We start from the raw sequence: 25,916 nt of genomic DNA, 5'->3' as shown, positions 1-25,916 counted from the left end.
ACCACCTCACAGCGAGACGATGGTGACATCCAACGCAGCTGGGTCTCGCCGATGGCCTCGCTCAAACACAGCCCAGGCCAGCCGATGCCCCTGGACGATCTGCACGCTCCCTGCTGCCTCTTCTGGAACTAGATTACAGAATTAGTCCACAAAGTCACCTAAAGTTAGAGCAAAGCTTGATCTTCTGGCTCACTTCTGTTAAAAACCTACTCTAAGTGCCTGGGACACGTCTAGTGCAAGAACAGACCAAGCTGCAGGTCTCTGGAGATCTTTATTTATAAAAGGAGATGGGAAGCATGAAGAGCAGGAGCTGTTTAAAACACCGCACCCGTTCTGCTTGTACGCCGGGGAGGTCCTGATTTACTCACGCACACTAACGAAGCCTGAGCAACTTGGGATCAGTGACTGGCTGCTTTCTTGGACTAACTCACCTTCTCGGCAATGTTTTTTTACACAAGCTAAGGGAAACAGGCAACCACAAGCTCGCTCCTCATCCTTTCTTCCAACATGCATCTCGGAAAACAGGTTTGGAAGGCAAAAAAAAAAATCCAGCTGAAGTGTTTTTCTGTACATCGTGTTGGGCAGGAGCCACAACAGCCGGCAGTTCTGAGGTTTTTCTGTGTCAAGACACCACGGCTTTCACAGTTAGAAGTTTATGCTCGCCCCAAACGGGATCAGCAGGGGAGGAAGAGAAGAAAGTCACAGCCATGTACTAAGAGTACACCTGCAACTCTCCCAGCGCCGAGTTGAAAAGCATTCTTCGACTTCGACGTCAGAGATGAAACAAACATGTCAGGAATGCCGCACGGCCAAGTGAAGGAGACACATTTCAGGTGCACCACAAGGCAAAAGGCCTCAGAAGGGGCTTTTTATCTCTTTGTACCCACCGAACGGCATCTTAAATATCATATGGCATTTACAGAGGCTCTTCCCTCCTAAAGTTCACTGGCCCCAGCATGGGAAGGCTTTGAGGCGAGCCCCCCGCCTTCGGCAGAGACCCCAGGAGCACGTTTAAGAGCGATACACCTGGCTCCGGAACGGGAGGCCGGCAGAGTTAAAGCCACTTGGCAGAGCGAGAGAGTTTTCCCTCGAAGAGTCCAGCTGTTATTAAAAAGAGGCAATCGGGCGATGACTAAACATGATTTGAATTGCACATTAGCCCCAGATTTAAGAAAAAAAAAAATCCATTCTATTCAAACCCAACAAGCGCAAAAACGGCAACACACCACGGCAACATTAACCCTTCCCCGGCAAATCCACACGCCTCTGCGAGGCACGGGACGCACCGAGCCCACCACGCTGCCGGGTCCAGCAGACCCCACCGGCCAGCTGAGAAGCATCCCGTAGCGTCTCAGTGCTGTTGCTTTACAAGTTAAAAGAAGTCCCTGTAGAAGATGAAATTGCAGCGAGTTTGTAGAACAAGAAAACTCTCGGGTGCAAACGTGCCCGCTGCAACTGCCACGGTGGACGGCAAAGACGGTCGCCGGAGCCGTGCACGTTTATTCTCCCGGGGATCCCCGGGTGCACAGCTTAATTTTGACTCAAAGGCGGTTGCATCCCCAGGCTCCGCACACAAACCAAGGGCCTGGGAAGCCAGGTGAGCGCTCACCACTCCTAACCCCAAAGGTAAAAGGTTTTTCAGTAACAAGGGAAGCAGGTTTGGAGAGAGACCAAAGCATTTCCTCCTGCTGCCCGGAAGCTCCCAAGGCGCCTGCAGCCTGGCAATGACTTTGCACCCCACAGACCACTGCAGAGAAGTCAGCGGCTCAAGAGAGCAGAGTCAGGGACCCATCAGTCCAAACATGACCAGGGAAAACTAAACTGGCCCCCAGGAGAAAACCGGCAGGCAGAGCAGCACCTCCCAGTGCAATTTCACTGCCCAGAGTTTAATTATAAGAGACTTTGTGCTAATCTTTAAACTACTTCAGGCACCAACCTCCAAGCAGAGAAGCACAGCGCTGGCCAGAACTCAGCCCTTCTCTCACCACTTACACCCGGTTTCTCTTTTTGAGAAGTATCAGAGCGAAAGCTGGATTATCAGTTCTCTCCTAGACCCAACCTTTTTTCTCTGCCAGATAACTATCTTGAGCCGAGGGCATGCCTGGACCCTGCACGTCCCCGCACCGACAGGCCAACCCCTCACCCAGGCAATGCCGGGACGCTCCATGTTTGACTTCTAGGCTGGACGCTTGGTTTCTCAGCCTCACCCCACAGACCATCCTCCTCCCGGGCAGCAGCGGCAGGGCTGAGCAGAACAGCTCTACCTTCCAGCGGAAAGGCAAAGACAAAATCCTGCGGAGGAAGGACCTGGCGTAGAGGGTCACTCGATGAGATTTTGGCCAGGGAACCGAACTCAAGCAGTTAGCTGCCCTACCCCAGCAAACAGGAACTGCCCTACAGAAAGAGCCGACACCCAAGAGCACCCAGGGCTGCCTCCAACCCGCGAGGTACCACGGAAAAACCAAACCAGTCTGCTGTCTGGGCAGCAGACTAAGAGAGGAAACACGCGGGCTGACAGCCTGCATCCGCACACAGCCCAGCACCTCTGGAGTCAGGATCTACGTGGATGCTCATCGCTTCCACACGTACAAAGTCTTCAGAGCTCTTTCAAGCAGAAGAGATAAAAGGCGGTGGGTAAAGCACTCAAAGTACCTTATGTTTGATCTTTTATGGTCACTTAATTTGGTTTCTCCAGTATCACTGAAAGCTTGAGATTCTAGCGGAGCTCAAAGGCAAATCTAGCAAAAGAGCTGCAGCTCTGCAAATATTCGACTAACTGAACCCTAATAATTGTTACATCCGTGCTTTTATTCCTCCAGGATGGCAGCTCACGTGCCAGCGAGCCTCTGCTGGCCAGCTGCACGCCAGAGCCGGAACAGCCTCGTCCATGGGGACCCCTCCTCTCCCCTCCCAGCCAGACCTCCTGTACGAACACCCCTCACTCGCTTTTATGCCTTTTTTAAATAACAAGAATGGCCAGAGCCCAGGAAAAGGTCTATTAGCCACTAAATTACCCGTGGAATTAAGCTGTTCCATCCCAAAAGTTATTATAAGACCAGGTTTTTAAACAAGCCTCTTTTGGCCCTGCGGGATGAGCTCGGCTGCCGAACGGTCCAACCTACAAAAGCACGTTACACATCCGCAGTTAAAACATCAGAGAACCTAAATTGGCATGTTCTGACAAAGCCAGGCCTGGGAGACACCCAGCCACATGCCAGCAGCCTCGCTGCAGGGCACCCACTCACAACGCTTCGTCTGTGAAAAGGTGTTTGAGGTGCTCCTGGATCTGGATCTACATTCCAGCGGCTCTAAGCCCCCACGAGTTCAGCGCTCCCCAACCCTGTGCCCGTCGGTGCCCTGAAGGGCCTTCCAGAAAGCGCAGAGCTGGGAAAGATCAGCTCCGCTATCCGATAACCAAACCGGAGAGGGTTTTCTGAGAAAGTGAGGCTTTCCATTGCTGAATTAGTAAGACTAGGAAAACTTTTTGGGACCCGAGAGCGTGGATCATTTGCCTTTACGGAGGTTTTTCTAATGCTCCGACAAAACTGTCGGCACCGCGCGCACGGCCGTGAAGAGGAAGCTCAGCGTCCCCCTCGAAAGCCACAGCCACAAACCAAAGACTTGGTGCGACATCACCGCAAAGCCCAGCGCTGCCGGGGGATGCAGAACCGTTGAGTCTTCCAAGAACAGAGCGAGCTGCTTAAGTTATCTTAATTAAAAGGATTAAACGGAAAGGAGGGGATCCTCAGCAGAACAGCGCAAGGTTTAACTCCCCCGCAGACATTCCTCGCAGTCCCCCCACATGCGTGCAGCACACGCACCCCTCTGTGCATTTCACGGGGGGGCTTGGGCTGTTTTTACTTTTGTCCTCCGCGGTGAAGAGGGGTTAAGGGGAAACCTGACTTTGTTTTTCCGGTTGAGACTCGAATGGGCTCTGGAAGGCCGGGAGGGAGCGAGAGCCGGGTCTGCCATTCTTCCCCTGGCCGCTCCTCCAAATTCCTGCAGCCAAATGGTTCAAGAGCCCCTGAATGGGACATAATGACATCATTGATTGAATCATAATAGAGGGGGAAAGGGGGGGTGGGGAAAAGATGTATTTGTGTTACAGACAAAAGCGAAGTTCTGTTTCACAGCGGGGACCAATGAAGAACCAGATGACTGGGCAGAGGGAGGTCAGAGAGTCCCCCCCAGCATTGTCCCCCCCCTGGGAGCGAGCCCTTCGCCACTCCCCGAAGGTTTGTCCGGGACGGGGAGCCCTTTCAGGCGGCACTGGGATCAATGCGCGAGCAGGAGTCCCCCTGACCCCGCGCAGCGCTCTCGTCATTTATTTTTAAAATGACATCGTGGGTGTGTGTAAGCGCGCGTAAAGGGCTGGGGCGGAGGGGGAAGCGCTTCCGAAGGAATAATGGTCAACGCCAAATTGCTTCAGGAGCTGGAGCCGGCGGCAGACAGGAGCGACAGCGCGGCACTAAGCCACGCAGTCACTTCTCATTTGTTTGTTTCACAACAGCTTTTTCCCTTTGCAATAGGACTGCGGTGAACACGTAACCGCAGTTTTGGGACCGGCTTAGCTGAGCCACGATGGTGCTGCACCGGCAGACGTCCTGCAGCCCAGCAGAAGACCCTCCAGCCCTTTCGGAGGGCAGATGGATGCCAAGTTAGCATTTCTATTGGAAATAAAGTTACGGGTTTCTTCCACTGCTGTTTTTCCATCCTGCCTAGGCAACGGCTAGAGAAAACATCACATGATACCCAGTAGGCACTGAAAAGATAACGAAAGCCACAGTCTTATCAGCTGTAGAAGGGCGTAAGATGTTATCATGTGCTCAACCACGAGAGTTTCCACTACTAAGAGAAGGACAATGACGCGGCACACGGATCCCACCACCAACCCTGGAGACAGCTCTGCGCGTAGGAGAGCCAAGGGCAGGCTCTGGGGACCTTACACCATCCTCGGGTGGGCACACGGGCTCCAGCCCCCGGAGGGGCTGGCTCTGCACCTCCCTCCGCTCCTTCCTACAGCCCCAAACCTTCACGATCAGGTCACGCACACCCCGAACTCCCGTGGCACCAAAACCCCCGTCACTTAAGCACTGACCGTAGTAAAGGGCAGCTCCACCTTTGCCTGATGTGGAGCTTATTCGTGGGGAAGCGAGAACTAAGCCCTTGCAAAGCCCCTGGTAAAGTGCAAAGAGAGAAGATCCAGAATTGAAAATTCAGGAAAATCCTAGCAGGTAAGGAACAAAATCCCCAGCAGAACATGTGCAAGAGGGACGGGAGAGCCTGCCTGGAAGGGGGTTCACAAAGGGCTCTGGGGAGATTGGGAAGAGCCTGGTAATGGTGACGCCTGCTCACGGATGTGGCAGCCAGAAAGCAGCCAGCGTGATGGGAGAAAACCACGCGACCAAGAAACACGCAGGGCAGCTCTGCAACCCCAGCACTTGCCACAGCACCCTACGCACTGCCCAGGCCGTCCAAGAAGGGGAGAAAGCCGGTGGCAAGATTTACAAGAGCGTGGGTAGCTGAGGCAGCAGGAGAGAGGGAAATTACTGTGGATATGCTGGAGAGGAAATGCCAGAGGGGAGGAAATAACAGCAGCTGAGAGCACAGGTGACCGAGGGTCACAGCTCAGGCACCGGGGAAGGGACGCTGCGAGACACTGGCTCTCTGGCTTTCCAGCCCCTCGGGCACAGCGACTTACCCACTGCACCGTTGAACTTGAACCCTTCTGGCACAACCAGGTTTTAGGGGAGCAGCAGGAAACCACCGGCATCTCCGCCAAGGCAATAGGACGGGCTGCCCAGGAGCGTTACGCTTGCATTCCTGTGCGGTTACGAGCCTGCAGGCACACGGTCAACCTGAAACCATGAAGTTACGCTCCCACCTGAAAAGCGTAACTTGTTGTTTGCTACAACACACCTAAGGCTCCCCGCACCTCGTGCGGCACGACCGAGCTTGGCGTCTCATTGACTTCACTACTTCCTTATTAGCGTGACTCATCCACAGGAGCAGGGAGTAAAACATTTAGAAAAGCAACAAGCATTACGCCACTAAAATAGTGGAGAGACTGTGGAGGCAGGAAGCTTGAGCGTATTTCAAGCTTTTAAGACCTGCCTACTCCAGAAAGGGTGTCAACCCCTTGCAGGCGTTTCAGTCCAATACTGGCGTTTCAAATTCGTCTTTACTCTCCTGCACAGGAATCAACCCGCGCGGAGCCGGGCTCGCAGCAGCCTGCAATACGCGACCACTGAACGCAGCAGCGCCGAGGCTGGTTTTTCCCCAGGCACAGCGGCTGCAGCGGTTCAGGCCCACAGGCACACATCACCTCGAGCTCCTTAGGGCTTCAGTGAGATTTCTGCTTCTAGCAGCAACCTAGTTTTCTTTTCCCCTGCATACCAGTCTAGAGGTATTTGCAGGGACAAGGCTGGTTGGACAAAACTCGTTATTTGCCTTCTAGGAAACGCAAGACCTTTAATTTCCTTGCACAATCCCAGCATATGCCAGCTGGATCACCAGGGACTGGGACTGGAAACCACAAATCCATCCCTCTTCCCAGAGGAGACTGCTGCACTGCCCTTGACCGGAGTGCATCGGCCGGTGAAGACCACCACGGCCCTCGGGGAAGCTGTTGCTTTGTCTTAAACAAAAAACACAAAAGGGAAAAAAAAAAAAATGAGGTCTCTTAAACCTCTACATTTGCCTCGAAGCCTCAGGTCTTATTTTCCACAGGGTTGCGGCCCTATGAAGATCTGGGTCCATCTTCAAGCACGCCAGTAAGCCCTGTGCTGGCACGTAAGCTCTGCCGTGCCTTCCCTTCCCGTGCCCACGTCTCCAACCGCGGCTGCTCTGCCCTGCGTCTCGCAGCCCAGGTCAGAGCCAGGGCCGGGCTGCAGCACGCCACGCAGCCGGCTTTCGACGGCATCCGAGAGCCTTTGTCCAGAGGCACCCTGGTGCTGAGCTTCACCACGTCCAGGGTGGGGACAGGGAGGGCTCTGTGGGTGCAGGAGTGTTAAAAACAAGACTACAACCCCACCATTACAAAGAGTGAACATAAACATCTCGCCCGCCCTGCCCTCCACCCCGGGATGCTGCCTGCGCCGGCGATTCGGTCAACACGAACCCCTTCCCCAAGCGAGCCGGGAGGGGGCAGGGGCGGCGGAGGCCTCGCTTACAGCACCCTTGTGTTAAAACGTCCACGACTGCCAGCACTATTCTTCACCTTGTCACTTCCCATTATCTTAAACCAACAGGCCTGCATTCAGCAGCTCAACTTGGAAAATAGTGACGTCGTTTGCAGGGGTTGGGGGAAGGAGCGGCAGCGAGGGGACAGGCAGCACGCACCGACAGTTACTGCGGCACGCAGCTAAAGCACACGGCGAGCCGAACACGGACCCGTGCGGGGCTCCCGTCCAGGAGCCAGCAGAGAAAAATAAGTTCGTTGAGGATTAGTGCTCAGTTTCTCTAAATCCTTACAGGGCCCAGCTGGAAACGCTCCAGCATTTACCCGCAAAAGCACTGAGGCTGGAGTGCCCCAAAACTGCTCCTTCTCTCCTCAAGACTGAGGTTTTACCTTTTGACTGAGGTTTACCTTCTGATACGGACGCGGTTACCTATCTGCAGTCAGACCTGCTCAGCAACAGCTAAGGCAAAGACAAGGCATGAAACAGCTCAGCCTTCTTCGAGTCAGCTGCTGCCGAGCCTTCCAGGAGCGCTCCCGTAGTGAGCACGGACCAACGGCTTTCTGGACTCACAGAATCGCATCTCGCCAGCTCCGACACTCCTTGCTAGTTGCATTATTTTGTATCTGGATCTTCCAACTTCGTTTCTGCACACCCATGCAATTCTAGCTGCATTCTTCTACCTGACCTAGTTTCTACCTTCTGCAGAACTACTGAAAAGTTTCTGTAACAAGCAAAAACATGAGCGGTGTTTTAGAGGGCTTTGCTTGCATTTTACTCTTTAAACCAGGACTACTTTTAATCTCCCTCTGTAAATCCAGCTGCCTTAGTTACCACTAGTCCAACTCAGAGGGAGATGGAAAATCCTTTAAAAATTACCTAAAGCAGCTTTTTTAAATACCTAAAAATATTAAGATGTAAAAGCACAATGTCATGGGAATTTCAGGGCACGGGGAAAGAAGTTCCGAGCGCGGCACCAGGGCTCCGCCTGCAGAAGCACTCTCACTCATCGTGCGGTCTATCACGACATACCAGCTCCTCCACATCTGGCACGCTACCCTGCCCGTTCCACATGTCCCTGTGACGCTGCTCCAAGGGAGAAAAACTTCTTTTACATGGCTGATTTAAGAAGCGCCAAATGCTCCATAAGCCCATTCAAAAAGCAGAGCTCATGCAGTAGTCCTGAAGAGGACGGATGTGCGGACAACACGCAGATGAAGCGATAAGCTTCTCAGGACAAATACAACCGCGCTACGAATTTCCAGCATGGTGAAGACGCTTTCCTGGGCCATCTTTTATATGTATTCTAATCACAATGCACTACAGAAGGTAAAAAGAGAAGGTGAGAGAGAAAGATGAATTAAGACGAAGCACACAGAAAGGGAAGGGGCTGGGTTATAACCCAGAGCAGACGGCTCTCCTCACTCTGCCCCAGCAGAGAGTGGGTAGAAAGCAGAGAGGACAGCAACAGAAAGACACAAAGCTGACAACAGCCAGAAAAAGCAAAGTTTGGAAAGACAATAATATTCAGGGCACGTGCCCTTTCAAAGAATGCAGGAGCCATCTCTTCAAAGTGACAGCAAAAGGCATTTCTTGACAACAAACTGGCCGCATAAGCCAATCGCGCTTCTCAAAAACGCAGGCATGTGCCACCACGCATGACACGTCCGTCCCCGGTGCTCGCTAGAAACAATCCTCGTCCACGAATCCTTTTTCCTTTCCTCTGCCAACATCTCCCCCCTCCACCACCCTTTGCTTCCTTGGTGGTTAATAGCTTCTCATCCGGGGCTGGCAGGGGGTGTTTGGAAAGATTGCAGGCAGAAAAATTATCCAGGAAAAGGATTCCTCCTCAGCACGTTATTATAAGCTTGCTGGAAGCCAAACAATTAAGCCAATTGTTTTCTCTCTCTCATTTAGCTATTTTGTATACACACAGACTTTCTGCTGGTCCACTGACCCCTGCTCTCCTCCAACACCACACGAACGTCACGCAGTCAGCCTGCCAGCTCATCTCGGGCGAGCGCAGCTCTTATCTGCTCCATGTAAAACACATTCTCATTAACTGGAATTAAACCAGCATTAATCTAGAATCATGACTGATGGCCGTATTAAAACATTAACTCTTCCTAGCCAGGAGAGTCAGAACCTTTTGATCAAGGGGATACTTCGGCATCCTGTGCTGCTGCCCCTGCTCAGGATCCGACCCGGGACGCCTGCAGGGCTCTCGACATGTCTTACGGCTACACCGCTCCAGCTGTAAAATGGAAGGCTTGCAACCAGGCAAAGAAAAATGAAGTTATTCAAGGTGGCACATGGCTCGGGAGCCGCACTCCCCGCTCTGTCTCGCTACAGACAGGTCACTCCACCTCTCAACAGGCACAGAAACTTCCCCCCGCCCCGAGAAGTTGCCGAGTTGGTGATGGGACAGGTTCCCCATGACGAGGAACAGAAATGCTAGGCACACGTACGGAGATTTGCGGCAAAAATCCTTTGTTTCACCCCCAGCTCAGGGAAACGTGCTTGGGAGAAGAGGGCTCCGAGCGGGGACTCTGGGCTCGGGGTGACCTCGGAGCAGAGTCACTTCACCTCGCTGCTCCCAACCTCTGAACGGCCGAGGGTTAATCAGCTCATTGTTCGTAAGGCGGTTTGAGACCTCCACGTTAAAGAGGACATATAAAAGCCAATTATTTTAGTCATCTGTTCGGATGGGGAAAGGTATTTGATAATGTAATACAAAGGTGGCAAACAGAGCTTTTATGTTATCCCAAGGGCTCTTGCTGTCCATTTGGTGCCAACGCTTTCTCAGCGGGAGACTTACAAGGCTATTTTATACATAAAGAGCAAACCACCCCCTTGGAGAAATGCTCCTGAATCACAGCCACGATGCAGGCAGCTCCCTCTGCAGCATCGAACCCTGCATATAAAACATGCAGCTAAACATCCTCCCCCCGGGGAGCGGAGAGTTTGAGTGTTACAGGGAGCAGCTGCTATAGAGAGGGAACATTTACAAGTGTGGGGGGTTAAGTACAACTAACAGGAGTCAAGGGATGGTAGCTTTAGGTCAGCGAGCGTGTGCTTTAACAGGAGGCCTCGGAGGGGAGAGTCAGTGCTACGGGGAGATAAACGCTTGCTTGATTTATTTTAAAAATTAATTTGATGGCCCCGTGCTGCCTTGAGACAAATGAGCACCTGCCTCTTCTGCTCCAGCACAGCCAACCTTTCTGTTTGCCTCCTCTCCTCCCAGCGGCCGGGGTCTCGCCTTCCCTTTAGGCAGAGAGGAAGAGGATTTTAAACTTGAAAGATTTCTACCCCAGAGGGCTAACAGAGGGGGAAGGGGGGTTCAAAGCTACAGATGAGTTCACAGCCACTAACGCAGCTCTGCATTCGCTCCCTGCTCACAGCAGGTCTGAAATCCCCCTTAGCTACGATTCTCCCCCCCACATCCCTACCCCTCCCCAAACCAATTTGAATAGGAAATGAAGTGTGGCTCCGTGGAGACAATGGTTTATTGTAAAGTTTTTGCTGCGACGCACGGTATAAAAACCTGCCAAGACACATGTAAACATTTGCAACTGCCAGGCTCCTCCGTAATGAAAAGCTATAAAGAACACCCAGGTGGGAAGCACAATACTACCAGCTAATTAAAGTAACCAATAATATTCCTCCCAGGAATGCAAGAGTGTGTTCCGCTCAGTGGGAGAAGCCACTTCTAAGCCCATGAACTCGGCTTCCTGGTGGAGCAAACAAAAAAGGGACACGGCGCGGCGAGGCGAGCCCTGCCGCTGGACACCGCTCCGCAGAGCGCGCGGCCGGAGCTCGCAGGGGACACAAAGCCCAGCGTCGGGCAATCTGGAGGCCAGAGCCACCCTGCCACCGACTCCTGACCTTGGCAAAGTCATTTTCCCCACCGGTAGGTCTCCATCCGTACAAAGGGGAGCCGTGCATTAGTATACAGCGAGCTGCATTTGCTGGTGAACGGCTCGGGGAGATCGGACCTCGCACTTTGGTGGTTTCGGGTTTTTGCCACGTACGGGGGCCACGGCACAACCCAGGAAGCCCGCTCCTTCCATGAGCCCCAGCTTTATTAAGCTGCAGCCACACAATCCTACCCAGGGAAGGCCACGGCCATAAACATTGACAAGGCATATATTCCTCCTGAAAAATGGGAGCTCCTAGTGACAGGGTTAATGATGTTTGAGCAGCCTCTCACCCTGAGCTCCACATATCCCGGCTTTAATGCACTGGCCTCCTTCCCCCACCCCCAAAGGGACAGGAGAAGGAAGGGGGGGGGAACAGCGACCTCCAATGCCAGATATTTTCTACATCAGTGAATTCCCAGGGCCGGTGGAATAAAGCAGAACACTCGTACGTGGAGAAACAGGCAGCAAAAAAGGTCAAATCCATATCCCCCCCCCCGAGGAGGAGAGGGGCTTGTTTCACAGGGACGGAGAGGAGATGAACCTCCCCTGGCTCTTACCCTTTTCCACACCGAGAGGAGAGGTCTCCATGCCAACATTATCCAGCTGTTACAGCTGGACATTTCTTTTTCACTCACCACTATTTCTGAACAGTGCTGCAGCACGAGGTTCATCACAGCCCAGAAGAGGAAAAGGCTATTTTTGTTTGGGAAGCGCACAGGATGTTGTATTAATCTCAGACTATATATTTATCCTTTCTTCTGTTCTCCCCAAACATGCTAAATTCATCTTCCCCCCCACCGTTTGCTACGGAACACATTTAGGCAAGGGATTATCGCAGCAGTAAGCACACCATTCTCCGGCACACGTTTACCTCCAAGAACGCCCTGCGGCCCCCCCAGCACGTTCAGCGCCCTTCGGCAAAGCCCACCCTTCCATCTGGAGACAGAGCGTGGCTCCATCTCCTGCCCCACCGACAGACCCCCGCAGTCAGCTCCAGCACGCGAAGGCTGAGCTAAATCAGTTGCTAGGTACGAGGACCAGAAGAGGGGTTACGCTCAGAAGCTTGTGTATATTTCTCCCCTGGATAAAATAAACAGCTTTAAGACCAAATCCATCCCCCTACAAAGCTCATCTCATTTGTACTTCAAAGGGTTATTTCCTACCAGGGAGCTCTGGACGCCTTCTCTTCAGAGAGCTCATTACCTTGGTCTTTACAGACTTGGCTCCTACCCAATCAGAAATGTGCGCTTACACAGCGCGAGCCGAACGCCTGAAAACAAACCAATTACACAGCCCGCTAAACGGTGCCTCTACCCATGTTAAAATCTGGATGAACAACCTTAAAATCCTACACCTCCGTTCAGCAGTAACTCCCTCAAAACCGTATCAAGAGTCGCACGCAAAAACACACAGAAGGAAAGATGAAGGAAATGGTCTTGACAAGGCTCCCCCGGGGTCCGGGGCCCATGCCGCTGCATTAATAACGAGACGTAAAACCTCAAGCAGCACGAAGGCTTTGAACGGTCACGGCACGCTACGAGCTGGAGCACTGGGCTAATCTGGAGGTGCAAAGAGTGTCCTGGGGGCCAAGGCACCTTACCTTCTTGGAGAGCGAGGAGACATTCAAGCCAAATCTTTGAGCCCTTTCCTTTAATTTATCCATGTTTACCTATAAAGACATAGGAAAAAATTTATATATTTTTTTTTAATCACCATCACTCAAGTTGCAGGGATAGAGATAAGGCCGCCTCCCGGAAAAGCCACCCAGAACAGACTTGTGCACAGTGAGCAGCCCCAGGGAAAACTCCTCGGGGCACCGCGCTGCACTGACATCCACAGCAACAGCTCCTGCCAGCGCCGAGGGCCGCGAGACAGAACCAGCGTCCCAAATGAAGCTGCCAGAAACTGCCAGTCTGCCCCTTCGCTTCCCCAAACCAACCAAAGGATAAACACGCCAGGGGCTGCTCCCCCTCCTGAAGCAGCAGTTGTTTCAGACTGTTGCTGTGAGCCAGCTGTACCTGGTACCTTCCCTGTGGGGGTCTGGTCAACACAAACAGAAAATAAACAGCCTTGTAGGCAAACTTGCTAGGAGTGATAAAAGTTACCACTGCTACCTGGCTGCCACAGGTTTAAGAAGCCATTGCTGCACCTTCTCTCTTCCAAAACTATTGTGTCGCATCTAAGCGGGTCCCCGGACCCAGCAGCTTCCCCACACATCACCCAGCCGGACTGCTTTCCCAGAGAGGCGTCAGCCACCGTTACAGCAGTTGTCCCTAACGAACGCAGACTTTCAGGGACAAGCCATCTACAGTCCGTGGTTCTGCAGAGGAAATCCTGGTGCTATTATGCCTCGCAGATGCTCATGCAAGATCTTTTATGTCCCGGGCACCAGGGAAGCCTATAACCTTGCCTGGAGACAGATCTTGTCTTGGCTTAACTCTGCTCCACTCATCCTCAATCGAGCGTGCAAATACTGAGCTGGCTGCCCCGTGTAACAGAGCTCTCAGCCCTGCACACTTTGGTGCCTCCTACTTAGACCTGGAAGTCAGACAGGCAAAGCAGCATTGGCCATTAAAAGCAGAGTAATTTACTACAGGTCACTCACTGCTTCCATTCCTGAGGTGTAACTCAAGCAATTCAGAAAAAGCAGAGAATGAAAAATCAGGTGTATTGGGAAAAAAAAATTTTAAAAATCCATCTTTGTTCCTTTCAGCATTTCATTCTAAAATCAGCTCATCTGAGAAAACTGTCATAGAGGCGGCCAAACACTACAAAGGGATGGGAACCCATCAAGCCCAGTGCAGGCATGACATCCAGGTGGGCTACGTCATCAACTCGCTCCACGTACGTTGTTCCCGGGCCATTTTGGCAGTTCACGCCTGCGGGCAGGAACCTCCTTCTACAAATTACAACATGCCTTAAGAGCCTGACCAGCAGTAAACTCAAAAACAAGAAGCATTTCTTACCGTGGGTTTGCTGTCTGCAGAGAGGCCTGAAATGAAAAGGCAAGAAAAAGAAATCCCAGTTAGAGAACAAACTTCTTATCTAAAAGGAGGTGCAGTAAAGTCACAGCGCTGCCCGAAGCAGCCCTGCACCCGACCCACCACAGACTAGTGAAGAACCGCTGTCCCGTTTTTCCCAGCTTCTATCTCTGCTCGCTACAGAATGAATTTCCCAATTTCTTTTTCACCTTCAAATCAGCTTCTCTACCCGCCAAACTGCTGCCGTCCCACCTCGCTATGACAGCTTTGGCAATGCAACCTGGCATTTTACAAAGCCAAAGGATGTTGGGCACTCTGCTCGAGGATACCGCAGGAAATTCGGGCTAGCGTCTTCCAGTTGCGCTTAGAAGAGATGCTGGGAAAAGTGTCTGAACTACCAAGGGAACAGCACGTGTCCTTTTCTTCCTGATTCTACAATTCCCGCTCGGAGCTCCTGGGCGCGGTCAGGAATAGGGACAGAAGCGAAAACAAAGGTAGTCCCCACCGGCAATTTTTTTCTTCCAGCAATAATTAAATATTTGCAGTAAGGTCACTCCATGGATTGGTTCTGCTTCACCTCCTCACCTTTAGTCGAAACTGTGGCCAAACCAAACCTGCCAAAGGTAAACAGAGCTTAGTCAGCGACTGAGGCAAAGACAAGGTCAGCCACCACCCGACACGTCAAGTCTTATGTGAGAACTTTTCCTTCAAATACTTTTTGTGAGGGTACTTGAGTCAAACTGGTTTGGGGGCAAGATTAACTGGAGCACGCTATTACTGGCTAATGTAATTACTGCAGCAGCTCCTACGCTTACTCTGCACACAGCGATTCCCCGCTTTCTTCATAAAACCAACCTCAAAGTCCAGAAAGCTAGTTGCATCACCAGCAGCTCACCATTTTCCCTTTCATTGCCCTGTCTTTCCAGAATAACTGTGAGAACCACCAGAAATTTCACCAGTATTTTAGCCCAAGCAACCAGTAAAGCATGCATCAAGCACCCCACAATCAGACACAGCCCAAGTTTGACACGGGGGTCTCCTGCCTCGTGAGGAGCACCACCTCCCTGCAGGTCTAACACAGCACCTGTCTGTGAGCCCTCCAGTAAACCTGTCCGCTCTTTGCTCAGGCTGGGGGCAACCTCCACCTCATTTTTCACGCTCCCCCACAGTGTTCATGTCCCAGCACCCGAGCATAGCACAGAGCCACGTTCACCTCACACCAACACAACCTGCCACTGGCAGACGTGTCCGGAGAGGTCTTCTCCCAAGCAAGAAGAGGGGAGAAGGCTCCAAGCGTAGACTCACCGAGCTGCCCGCGCTGCCTTCTTGCTCTCCAGGCTCACGGGCACGTTGAAGCGTTCAGCTCTCTTCTGCATTCGCTGGAGGAGGGAGAGAAAGGAACCAACTGAGAAAGAGCGAAGATTTGAAGGGTACAGAAAGGAGGTTCTGCAGATGGAGAGAGGCAGGCAAACTCAACGCGCGGGGGACTAACGCTCCACTGTGCCCTGCTAGAGCAGCAGCGCACCGTCTGGAAAGGGGAAAGACAACCCCTGCACCCGCAGGCAACGGGAGAGATGCCGCAGGCACCTTCCGCTGGCTTGTGCCCTCCAAGAAGCCACCCCACAGCCTCCAGCTTGACCAAAAGGTGCTCTCATGGCTCTGATAAACGCAGGCCTAATAAAAAACCTAATAAAAAAGGCAACGCCATTACTCCGCTGCTCAGGGAGCGCTCCTAGGAAAGGAGACGTGCCAAAAGAGAACGGGACCAGGGAGCTGACAGAGACAGGCGACTATTTTAAGATGATACAAGGCTGCAACTGCGCTGGAGGCCGGCGTGCCAGCATGCAGGCTGGAGCGCTGCGCACCTCACCCAGGGAAGCCCTTGTGCCAGAGGGAAAGGAGCAGCGCTCCTGGCAGGGACTACAAAGGGAGCGGCCCTGACTTCCCTCCCGGAGGCAGGAAGCAAGCGGTAGGCACAACCGGCTTCGGCTGATTTGCAAGAAGAGAGGCAAACAAGATTTCCTTTTCTTCCCCCCTAAGCAAGAGGCCAAATACGCTAGAAAAGGGGATGGGGGTGTTTGTTTTCAGGGAACTTATTTGTTTGGCACAAGCCTTTTCACAAGAGACCGACACTATTCATGCAGTTGGCTCAGCCTTGCAAGCAGAGTTTGCCACTAGCAGTGCAATTCAAGACGAAGTTCAGCTACGTAGAAAGGACTCGGCCTGCTGCAGGCAAGGCTTGCCTGGCTTAGAGCACGCTGGCCTCGGCACGGAAAAGCTTGGAAACATTGGAAGCGCAAGGGTTTGCACCTATGAGTGTTAAGTCCCCTTAAAAGCTTAAGGGAAATATTTAACATTTTATTATTACACAAGGGCCCAAAAATGTGTTTGGTGTTTTAAAGGTTAGAGAAACAGATATTATTTTAATGGAAACATTTACTTCAGCCAAAATCACAGTGAGGAGCGTAAAAAACATGTGCATCAAAATATAAATGTTTGGAAAAGATGGATTAGGAACACCACTCCTAACCGTGTCAGTTCTGAGCAACTTTTACTCAACTGAGTAGAAACAATAAAGGCAGAAAAATGTACCACTGGGGTCAGAGCATACTGCCTTATTCCTCCTGACACTCTGAAGAACATCTGGAAGTACCTGAAGAGGCAGCTTCCAAAAGGACTCTCGACTGCAGACAAGCCACGCCAGGTCAGAGCAGGGGCTCCGCTACCCCGGAGTCGCCCCGCGGGCGAGGGCTGCAGTCAGACGGGTGGCCTGCCTCCTCCACGCCCTCCCAGGCTCAAGGAACCACAGCAAACGACCGACTGAATTTCAGGCTGCGCTCACATTTGCAGTCGTTTATCCCTGATGGTCGCCCTTCCTAGGAATCTGTCTCCTTGCTTTTTGAATTCGTCTGTATTTCTAGCATCTGTAACAGCCCACGTCAGCAGCCTCCAGCGTCCATCGTATGGGGAAAATAATCCCCTTTTATCTTCAAAAACCATCTACAACATAATTTTGCGGAGATCCAATTTACAGTCAATTAAAAAAAAAAGTGGATTCCCTGCGAATAGGTTCAGCAGAATTTGCAGAAAAACAAAGGGCAAGAGAGTAACTTCAGCGAGTTCGCCTAACGAGCTCTTGAACCAGCTACGGCCAAGGGCAGCCCCACGTCACGGGGGACGTCGCTCCTGCAGCAACGCTTCCAGCTCACATCAGGTACTGTGTTTCTCCTTATTACTCCTTCACTGAGGTCATAATCCTCCGCTTGCGACATCACCCTGGTTGCTGTGGAAATGATCGTGTCCCAAACAGAAGATTAAAACTCTAAAGTAGTGGTGAACAGCAGGGAGACAAGAATCATGTTTTCATAGTGATTTCTTTCTTATGGAACACGAGCAAAAAAATAAGGGGGAGGATTAGAGAACCACAATCAGATTCCTGAAACTCAAAGTTTCGCAAAGTTTTCCCCGAGGAATCGGCAGCTTCTAAGCGTGTTTGTTTTAAATAAGCCCAGTAAATGTAAGTGACAAAGTTAGAGAAGATAAAGATGAGATGATCTGTTAGCTCCTATCAGTTCCTCCCCAGCTGATTACTCCCCGAGGGGTACCCTCAACAAAAGCTTTGTAGTTTCACGTGTCTGAAGCAAGTCGGGCTCGCAGCGAGTCCCGAGGGACAGGGATGTGCCACGGCCTGGTGAACTCCGCAGCGGAACTTTTCATGTTCGCTATAGCAGGAAACACAATTTATACACCAGAGTCACAACAGAGGCGGTTCAAGCCTATCAGCCTTTACCATCCAGAGCAGAGGACGCTACAGGGCAAAGTCCATCTTTGTCTGCGATGGAATGACACCCCGGGAACGACTCGGCTTGTCGCTGCGAAGTCGGAACTATTGAGGTAGGGTCAATGGTGGTTGGTGGCGGAAAGCAGCGGCAGCGAGCAGCAAGGAAAGAGGCGTTAACGGACAACTGAGAGAAACACTCCTTAAGATCTAGCGTCAAAATGAAACGTGCCATGGGGTCACCACCCTGCCGCGTCACTCCACAGCCAGCGACTGGTCATTCATATAAAATCATGGAAAAGTAAAGCAGGTTGACAATGGAAACACTGACACAGCCCCAGCAACACACAAAAGAGACTGAATGAAGTGAATAAGGAAACCGACCCCTCGGAGGACGAAGTAGCAGAAGGAACCTTACCTCCATCTGCGATATTTCTGACGTTATTTTCACTAACTTCTTCTCTGTAATCCTAGAGGTGTTGGGAAAGAGAGAAATCAGTCAGAACAGCTCCTACTACTTCCACAGGCACGCCCCGGTGGGAGAGGGATCGAGGCTCTCCTCCCAGCCACCTGTCTCTGGCAACACCACCGCCATCTTAACTGAGGGCCTGTTTTTAAAACAGGAGCAGCCACAAGCCAGCATCCCCCTTAGGAGGGCAAGTTGAGAGCCAGGTATTGATGCTGAGGTGAGGTATGAAGCCTGTGAAACTTATAACCGAAGCCTAGGGTGTACCAGGGGCAGGAAACACACGACTCAGTGAAGGCGCAGCCTCCTGCGAGCCTCACCAGTGCCTTGAGCACTCCCAGTTCCTCTGGCAACGATGGGAAACAAGCTGGAAAAAAACTGAGAACCAGCCACACTCTCACCCCTTCTCTGCACAGGCTTGGAGGAATAATTAACTCCATTTAAGGCAAGAGAAATGTTCTTCAATTTTAGAGGGGCGCTGCAGATGCATCTCAAAATGCCGGGTGGAGATTACAGCGAGAGGCGCAGACCTACGCGCCCAATAACAACCCCCTGGCCACCTTAAGGCTCTTAAAGCAAGATTCAGCTCTTGTTAGAAGCCCAAAGCCTCGACTGCAAGCCCCGAAGAGCTTTATTTCTTTATGGCCCTCAAATACAAAGGATTGTTCTGTTCTAGTTCATGGGACAGCCACAGGCAACTTTCCCCAGGTCAGCACCAGCACCCCGAGCCCAGGCTCCATTTCAAACACACACTTCCTCAACAATGTGCAGCTGACAACAGCGGGACCTGTAAAAAGACTGAATGAAAATATAATGGAGTGGGCGTGCTCCAAAGTTTATGCTCCGAAAACAGAGCTCAGGCTCGAGGGGGAAAACAAAAGAGGAAGAGACAAAGTTCGGAAGTTCCCAGGCTAAATGAAATAGCATCCTCCTCCTCCAAACAACTCCCATAAAACAGTGGGTCACAGCCAGCCTCATTAAGGCCTCCCATTTAGAAAAACGCGCTGCTTTTGTTCCAGATTCCCGGACAGGTTTCTCATTTTATGCCCTGAAAGGTAGTAATGGTTTAATGGCACTTTCACAGGAAGCAATTCTGCCTGGGAGCTGCCGCTTGCCGGCACTGCCGGGGCGGCTCGGCGGGCACAGGACGCCCCCTCCTGCCCACGGGCCACCTCGGGCCCGGTGGCGGCCACAAGCCCGGGGCTCGCCTCGTCCTTTGAGCCACGGAGGGGAGAGCAGCCACACAGGCAGACAGACAGACCACGGCGTTACCACACAGGGCCGAGGCAAGAGCCGCGATCCTGCTCAAACACGTGCCGCGACCTCCTTTGGGCCCAGACTCCGAACCGGGGCTGTACGAAGCTTACGGCCACCGGCCCTCGCACCCCACGGGTTTGCTTTGGTCTACTCAGAAAGGATAGTTACACGTCGGGCGATTTTACAGGAGGCTCTTCTACTTTGACGGGCGGCTCTACCGGCTTCTGCTCTTCCTCCTGCAAGTCAAGGAGTTGAGAAGAGGTCAGATAATAAACACTGCGGCCAGCTGAGCGAGAGAGAAACACCACAGCGGGGACACTGGCACGCTTTTTGGGTTCTCGCTGCTCTAGGAGGCCCAGACCTCTCACTCAGCCTGCACGTACCTACAGATTTCTGCACTGGGTGTTTAACTCGGCCCCCAGAGGCAAGGTGTGCAGCAAGCAGTAATATTACCTGCTCACAGCCTCAGTCTGGCAGGGCTTGAACGCCAGCTGTTACGGACGCAGGCTCTTGTTTTATCCAAAGTCTAATCCCTTACCAGAAGGTCTGGGCTTCGCAAGGCTTCCGAAATACCTCGAGCGAGGCATTCTCCAGCCCACGGAGCCAGCGGCGAACGACTGAAACTACCCAGCGCTCGTGCTCAGTGCCCGGCACAACTCTGGAAAGACCTGTCTCGCTTCTCACCAAATCATTTTTGTGAAGCTGGGGAGAAAGCTTCCACATCCTCCACCTGTCCATGCGGGGCACGCGCCTGCCAAGCAGCAAAGAGCCTGACAGTTGGAAGAATCCGTTTCCGCTGGTGTTTTTAAGCGCTTTGCGCTTCCCCAGGTCGAATCTCCTCACCTCCCTCCGAACAAGCTCTCCTGCTCTAAGGCTCGCTCCCATGGGCCGCCCAGCCCGGCCCGGCACTGTCAGGGCACCAGCTGGGCAACTTTTTCTTCCACGTTCTTCCCCAAAAGCACACTGCGCTCCAACCACGCGTGACGCAGCGTGCATCCTGCCAAACACGGACGGAACGACCCCGCTCTGAGCTGGCAGCCGCACACCGAGACTACACACGCTGCCAGAAAGCTCCGCCGTGCGTTCTGCGGGCTAACACGGCGACATCGAGCTTTGCAATAAAAGCCAGCGGGTTTAGACCCAACAGGGAACGACAACGGTGCTTTCAGCGAGACACAGCCCCGGGTATTGCCTCGCTCCTCACGCGCAGAACCGCGACGCAGCCCGGGGGAGGCCGCACGCTGCCGGGGCAGACCAGACGCCCCTGTACCGGCCGGACAGTCTGCCCGCAAGAAGACTTACCTCTATTTCTTCTCCCAGGACATCTTCTTCATTGGCCTCTTCTTCAGCTGGAGGACAAAAGGACAGAGCAATTGCCATAGCAAATCGCTTTGGTAACATCTCTGGCTTCTCAGTTAAAGCCTACCAGGAGAATGTTGCTCGGGAAAGCAGGAAGCGAAGGCAGTTATAGCAAAGCACTCAGAGCAGGGCTCTCCTCTGTCACCCCGGAGTTCCGCACCAACAAAGGCCGAACCCCAGGAGATCCCTCACCCCCGATAACCCCGGGAAGGAGCCCACCAACACCCCAGCCCGCTCGGCCAGCCCCCGCAGCACCCACCGTGCTCCTCCAGATAAGCCTGCAGCCTGTTGATCAGATCCTGCTTGTTGCCTTTTGCTTCCAGGCCACGGGCCAGACACTCCTGCTTCAGTTCAGCCAACTACGCAACAGAAGGAGCTTCCGATTAGCGCGTGCGGCGCCCTGGCGCGCGCAGAAGCGCGCCGGGAAACGAATGAATGATAACCATCATTTAAAAAAGCACATGAATAGGCCAAGACGGTTTGCTTTTCCTCCCCATCTTGAGCACCAGCCGCACCCCCGGTGCTTTCCCCGGGCAGCCTGGCTGTCCCCGCCGCCGGAGGAGGATCCCTCGCCAGCGCCTGCCGCAGGCCGGCCCGGCCGCCGCGACCGAGGCCCCGCAGCAAGCGGAGGGCGGCGGCGATGGCGCGGGCGCATCCCCAGGCAACCCCGGGCGGGCAGCGCCGAGAAACGCGGCTCCCGGGCGGGATGGAGGCGGACCCGGGTAGGCGGCGTGACCGCCGCCGGCCCTACGCGAGGCGGGGACGCTGCCGGGACAGCCCCGGGCCCGGGGCGGCCGGCGGAGCTCTCCCACGTGCGTGCGCAGCCCAGCGGGGCCGGGACCGCGGGGAGCGCGGCCTCGAGGGGCTCCCGGCCGCAGGGCCGCGGCTCCGGGCAGCGGCAGGCGCTGCCCCCCGGGCCGGGGCGGGCCGGGGCGGGCCCGGCGGCGGCGGGAGCCCGCGGCCCCCGGCTGTCCAGACCGGGCCAGGCCGCGGCCCTTCCCGGCGGGGCCCCCGCTGCAGGGGCGCGAGGCCGCGGCGGCTCGGCCGGTACCTTCAGCTTATGGAGCTCCACAGTCTCCGCCGCCATCTTGTCGCCCCCGCAGCCCGCTGCCGACCCCGCCCCCGCCGACCGCCCATGGCCCAATCAGCGCCGAGCTTCCTGGACCGGCGATTTCAAACCACTTCCCAACACCGCTTCTCACGACTGGCCAGTCCTCACCCCGCGCCTTCCGCTCTCTATTGGCCTGCCAGCGCGCGAGGGGCGGGGCGGCGCTGAGCGACGGGAGGAGCGGCCAATGGGGAGAGCGGACCGGGTGCGCGGACTTCCTGGAGACGAGCCCGGGGGCGGGCAGGGTCCTGGCAACGGCCGCGGAGCCGGCGGGTGGGCCGGGCTGGGGGGGCCAGGCCGGGGAGGGGCCGGGGCTGCGAGGCCACGGCGGCGGGGCCGGGCCCTGAGGGCAGCAGGCGTCCCCGGCCCCGGGGAGGGGGCCGCGGTGGTTTCCCGGCCCCACGCGTGCCTTAGGGCCGCGGAGCCGAGCTGGCGGGGGGGGGGAGGTTTGCCTCCCTGCCCGGTGGGGGAGCGGGGAGCCCCGTTACGGGTGGTTCTGCCTTCGTTGGCAGCGTGGCTGGTGGCCGGGGGTCGCTCCCTTCTCTTGTCCTCAAGGTGGGCGCGGGGTCGCTGCGAGGGGGCTGGCGTCCGGGGTGCGAGGTGCCGCGGGATCTGGGGCTACGGCGAGAGCCCTGACCGGGTCAGGAATTGCAGAGGTTTGGGGAAACCTCTCTGAGGAGAGCTCTGGAAGGCTCCGTCTGTCTGCTCCAGGATGAACGTCGGCGTGGCGCACAGCGAGGTGAACCCCAACACGCGGGTGATGAACAGCCGGGGGATCTGGCTGGCGTATGTGATCTCCGTGGGAGTCCTCCACGTCGTTCTCCTCAGCATCCCGTTCTTCAGCGTTCCTGTGGTCTGGACGCTCACCAACGTCATACACAACCTGGTTAGTCAAAGCTCGGCCCGCTTTTCTCCCAGGGCGGGAGAGCACGCGCGCTGGCGTTCGCCGGGTACGGTTCCGTGTCCCCGGGCTACGAGTGTCCCGGTTTCAGCTGAGATAGAGTTAATTTTCTTTATAGTGGCTGGTATGGGGCTATGTTTTGCATTTGTGCTGAAAACAGTGTTGATAACACAGGGATGTTTTAGTTGTTGCTGCACTGGTCAAGGACTTTTCAGCTCCCCATGCTCTGCCACGAGCAGAAGAAGCTGGGAGGGGGCACAGCCGGGACAGCTGATCCAAACTGCCCAAAGGCTATTCCCTACCATGTGGTGTCATGCTCATATATAAACTGGGGAAGAAGAAGGAAGGGGGGGACGTTCGGAGCGATGGCGTTTGTCTTCCCAAGTCACCGTTACACCTGATGGAGCCCTGCTGTCCTGGAGATGGCTGAACACCGGCCTGCCCATGGGAAGGAGTGAAGGAATTCCTTGTTTTGCTTTGCTTGCGTGCGCGGCTTTTGCTTTCCCTATTAACTGTCTTTATCTCAGCCCACGAGTTTTCTCACTTTTACTCTTCCGATTCTCTCCCCCATCCCACCGGGGGGGGAGTGAGCGAGCGGCTTTGGGGGGCTGAGCTGCCGGCTGGGGTTAAACCATGACAACGTGGAAGCCCCTGGTGGCGGCGGGGCATGGAGGGAAAGGCTGGGGGGTTGGCGGTGCGGAGGAGCTGTAGCTGATGAAAGGTCTTTAGCTCCGGAAACAGCACAAAGGCTCAAAGCCCATTTCTGTCCCGGGCTTGCTTGACATCTCCTCTCCCCTTGAAACCTGCAGGTCATGTACTTGCTGCTGCACACGGTGAAGGGGACCCCCTTTGAGACCCCGGACCAGGGCAAGGATCGCCTCCTCACGCACTGGGAGCAGATAGACTACGGGACGCAGTGCACCTCGTCGCGCAAGTTCCTCAGCATCTCCCCGGTAGTGCTGTGAGTGCCGCTGAGCGAGGCAGGGCGGCACGGGGGGCTCAGGAGGGTGTCCAGGGCACGCGGTGGGACCGCTGGGCTTCTGTCGGCACAGCTGCCCTGGCACGCACGGGTCCTGGGGCTGGAGAGGGTTCCTCAGCTGCGAGGTGCTGTTTTCTACAGGAAGCACCAGCGAGGCACCCGAAATCCCCCCGATGCAGGCGGAGGGGGGGGCGGGAGCGGCACAGGGCTCACCCAGGGTCTCCCTCTCTCCCCCAGGTACCTCCTCACCAGCTTTTATACCAAATACGACCCCGCGCACTTCATCATCAACACGGCCTCCCTGCTCAGCGTCCTTCTGCCCAAGCTGCCCCAGTTCCACGGCGTGAGAGTCTTTGGCATCAACAAGTACTGAGGCCCGGTGCACCCACCGCCACGCGCGGTGCTTCCAGCAGAGCCTGGGGACGGAGAGGGGACGCCGGAGCAGTGTGAGGCGCTGGCTGGAGAGCAGGGGTGAGGCGTGAGGAGGGCTGGGCGCGGAACAGGGATCGCTCCGGCTTTTAGCCAGGGTTTTAGCAAGGCTCCTCCATCTCAGAGGGGCTCCTCGCTTAGGTTCTCTCTCTTTGGTGAAGAGAGGAGCGCAGCTGAGCGGTCCGGAGCGAGCAGTCATGTCACACGTGCGTTTCCTTCGAGCTAACCTCCATGTAACCGTGCAGAAAGCACCTACGGGGGGAGAACTGCTGACCAGTGGGAAGAGTCGCCCACCTACACCTCCCTCGTCCTCATGTTTTATATATTTCCACCATAATAAAGAACTTAGAGGGATTGGAGCGGCATCCTCACGGTGGGACCGGCCCCAGCTCGCGCCTCCCGCCCACCCCTCCCCGCAGAGACCAGCCAGACTTCTTCAAACCGTACTTTTAATTTAACAAAAGCGATAAGAAAAGGGTACATTGCCATTTAAAACCCAGCTGCTCCGCTCTGAGAGTACAAAAAGGTTAGCGAAAAGCAATCGTGGCCTGCAGCAGCAGTTCTCGGGGTGTTTCAGCTCGGCCGGGATCGGCAGCTCGGCCAGGGGGGCGGCCGGCTGCCCCCCGAGCCCCCAGCTCGGCCAGTCGCAGGCCGGGGAGCCTCGCGCAGCCCCCAGGGGCCGTTACTCCCTGCTAAGGACCGGCACAGCCGCCGAGCCCATGGCTCGGAGGGCGAGGAAGGGCTGGGTGAGGCACCAGATGCTCACACGCGTCTCAGCAAAAGCCGCTCGCGCTGCAACTCAAGATTTCGGCAGCGGCCCCTAACCAGCTCCTGCCTCCTGACTTCGCTTTTTTTTTTTTTAAATCATAAACTGCTCTTCGTCCCCAGCGCTCGGGGAGGGGGACGAGGGTCCCTCAAGCAAAGGTGAAGCAGGAAAAGCAAGACCGGCACAGCCAGAAGCGCGGGGGGGCTGGGTGACGGCACCGGCGTCCTGGCTGGGCAGCGCCGTGTGGCGAGGAGGAGGAGGAGGAGCGCAGCTGACGTACGCAGCTATATTAATAGACAGGGGACGCAGGCGGTAATAAATAGATCTGTACAAGCAAAAAGGAACAAGCTGCTTAAAAAAAAAATACGCAAACTGTGCTGGCAGAGGCGGCCTGGCCGCAGCTCCTCGGGGGAGGCGCAGCCGGGGGCTCGTGTGAGCCCCTCCAGTGGCCACCGGCAGCTCTGGCCCCGCGGGCAAGCTCCCCCGCCCAGCACCAGCGCAGAGGGGAAGGGACCCCACAACGCCGGGGCCGGACGCAGCTCCCTGTCCCCACAAGCTGCAGCGGCGTCACCTGAACGTTTACAATAACCCTGAAGAGATCTGGCGGCCGGCCGGTCTGTCCTGTCCGTCCATCCCGGCCCCCACCTGCCTGCCCGGCCCCGCCGGCTGCCCCGCCGGGCTCTTTGGTACGGCTGGCTGCAACACGCAGCTCCTCCTGCTCGCGTTGGCCACGGCAGCCCACAAACTCCTTGGTTACTTTTAAATATAGAGATTACTTTTTTTTTTAAAAAAAA

The 25,916-nt window shown here is 54.9% G+C and overlaps 2 protein-coding genes across 8 annotated transcripts in view; one reads left to right on the top strand and one right to left on the bottom strand.

The window, feature by feature from the left end:
* The window catches only part of SARNP (SAP domain containing ribonucleoprotein), a 32,339-nt gene extending 9,978 nt beyond the window's left edge, over positions 1–22,361 (bottom strand). For both annotated transcript variants that reach the window (XM_072847268.1, XM_072847269.1), the window contains exons 1-9: positions 21,991–22,361; positions 21,199–21,298; positions 20,883–20,929; positions 19,749–19,816; positions 18,276–18,327; positions 15,385–15,458; positions 14,665–14,693; positions 14,065–14,090; positions 12,699–12,767 (exon numbers count right to left, since the gene is read on the bottom strand). In XM_072847268.1, the coding sequence (XP_072703369.1) occupies positions 12,699–12,767; positions 14,065–14,090; positions 14,665–14,693; positions 15,385–15,458; positions 18,276–18,327; positions 19,749–19,816; positions 20,883–20,929; positions 21,199–21,298; positions 21,991–22,026 (501 nt within the window). In that variant the 5' untranslated portion in view covers positions 22,027–22,361. The remainder of the gene's footprint in view (positions 1–12,698; positions 12,768–14,064; positions 14,091–14,664; positions 14,694–15,384; positions 15,459–18,275; positions 18,328–19,748; positions 19,817–20,882; positions 20,930–21,198; positions 21,299–21,990) is intronic.
* ORMDL2 (ORMDL sphingolipid biosynthesis regulator 2) lies at positions 22,205–24,715 on the top strand. 6 transcript variants are annotated; one of them, XR_012039783.1, is made up of 5 exons: positions 22,205–22,320; positions 22,759–22,933; positions 23,758–23,909; positions 24,165–24,398; positions 24,518–24,715. XR_012039783.1 is itself a non-coding variant. In XM_072847271.1 (5 exons), exons 1-4 carry the CDS (start codon positions 22,235–22,237, stop codon positions 24,375–24,377), a joined length of 618 nt encoding a protein of 205 aa, XP_072703372.1. In that variant the 5' UTR covers positions 22,205–22,234; the 3' UTR covers positions 24,378–24,398; positions 24,518–24,715. The 6 variants fall into 6 exon arrangements, 5 of the variants coding, with proteins under 5 accessions (XP_072703372.1, XP_072703371.1, XP_072703373.1 ...); XM_072847271.1 differs by having other exon boundaries at positions 23,758–23,901; XM_072847270.1 differs by having other exon boundaries at positions 23,758–23,901; positions 24,165–24,715.
* The last annotated feature ends 1,201 nt before the right edge of the window (positions 24,716–25,916 follow it).

This window comes from Ciconia boyciana, chromosome 27 (genome assembly GCF_034638445.1).
Source record: "Ciconia boyciana chromosome 27, ASM3463844v1, whole genome shotgun sequence".
In the NCBI taxonomy this organism is placed as follows: domain Eukaryota; kingdom Metazoa; phylum Chordata; class Aves; order Ciconiiformes; family Ciconiidae; genus Ciconia; species Ciconia boyciana.
The sequence above is the reverse complement of the archived record's forward strand: the minus strand, read 5'-3'. Positions and strand labels throughout refer to the sequence as shown.

Excerpts from the sequence above, each read along its gene's own strand:
- ORMDL2 (XM_072847271.1), top strand. The coding sequence starts at position 22,235 with ATGGGGAGAGCGGACCGGGTGCGCGGACTTCCTGGAGACGAGCCCGGG. Across the intron at positions 22,321-22,758 it reads AACGGCCGCGGAGCCGGCGG|GATGAACGTCGGCGTGGCGC; the intron begins GTGGGCCGGGCT and ends TGTCTGCTCCAG. Across the intron at positions 23,902-24,164 it reads AGTTCCTCAGCATCTCCCCG|GTACCTCCTCACCAGCTTTT; the intron begins GTAGTGCTGTGA and ends TCTCTCCCCCAG.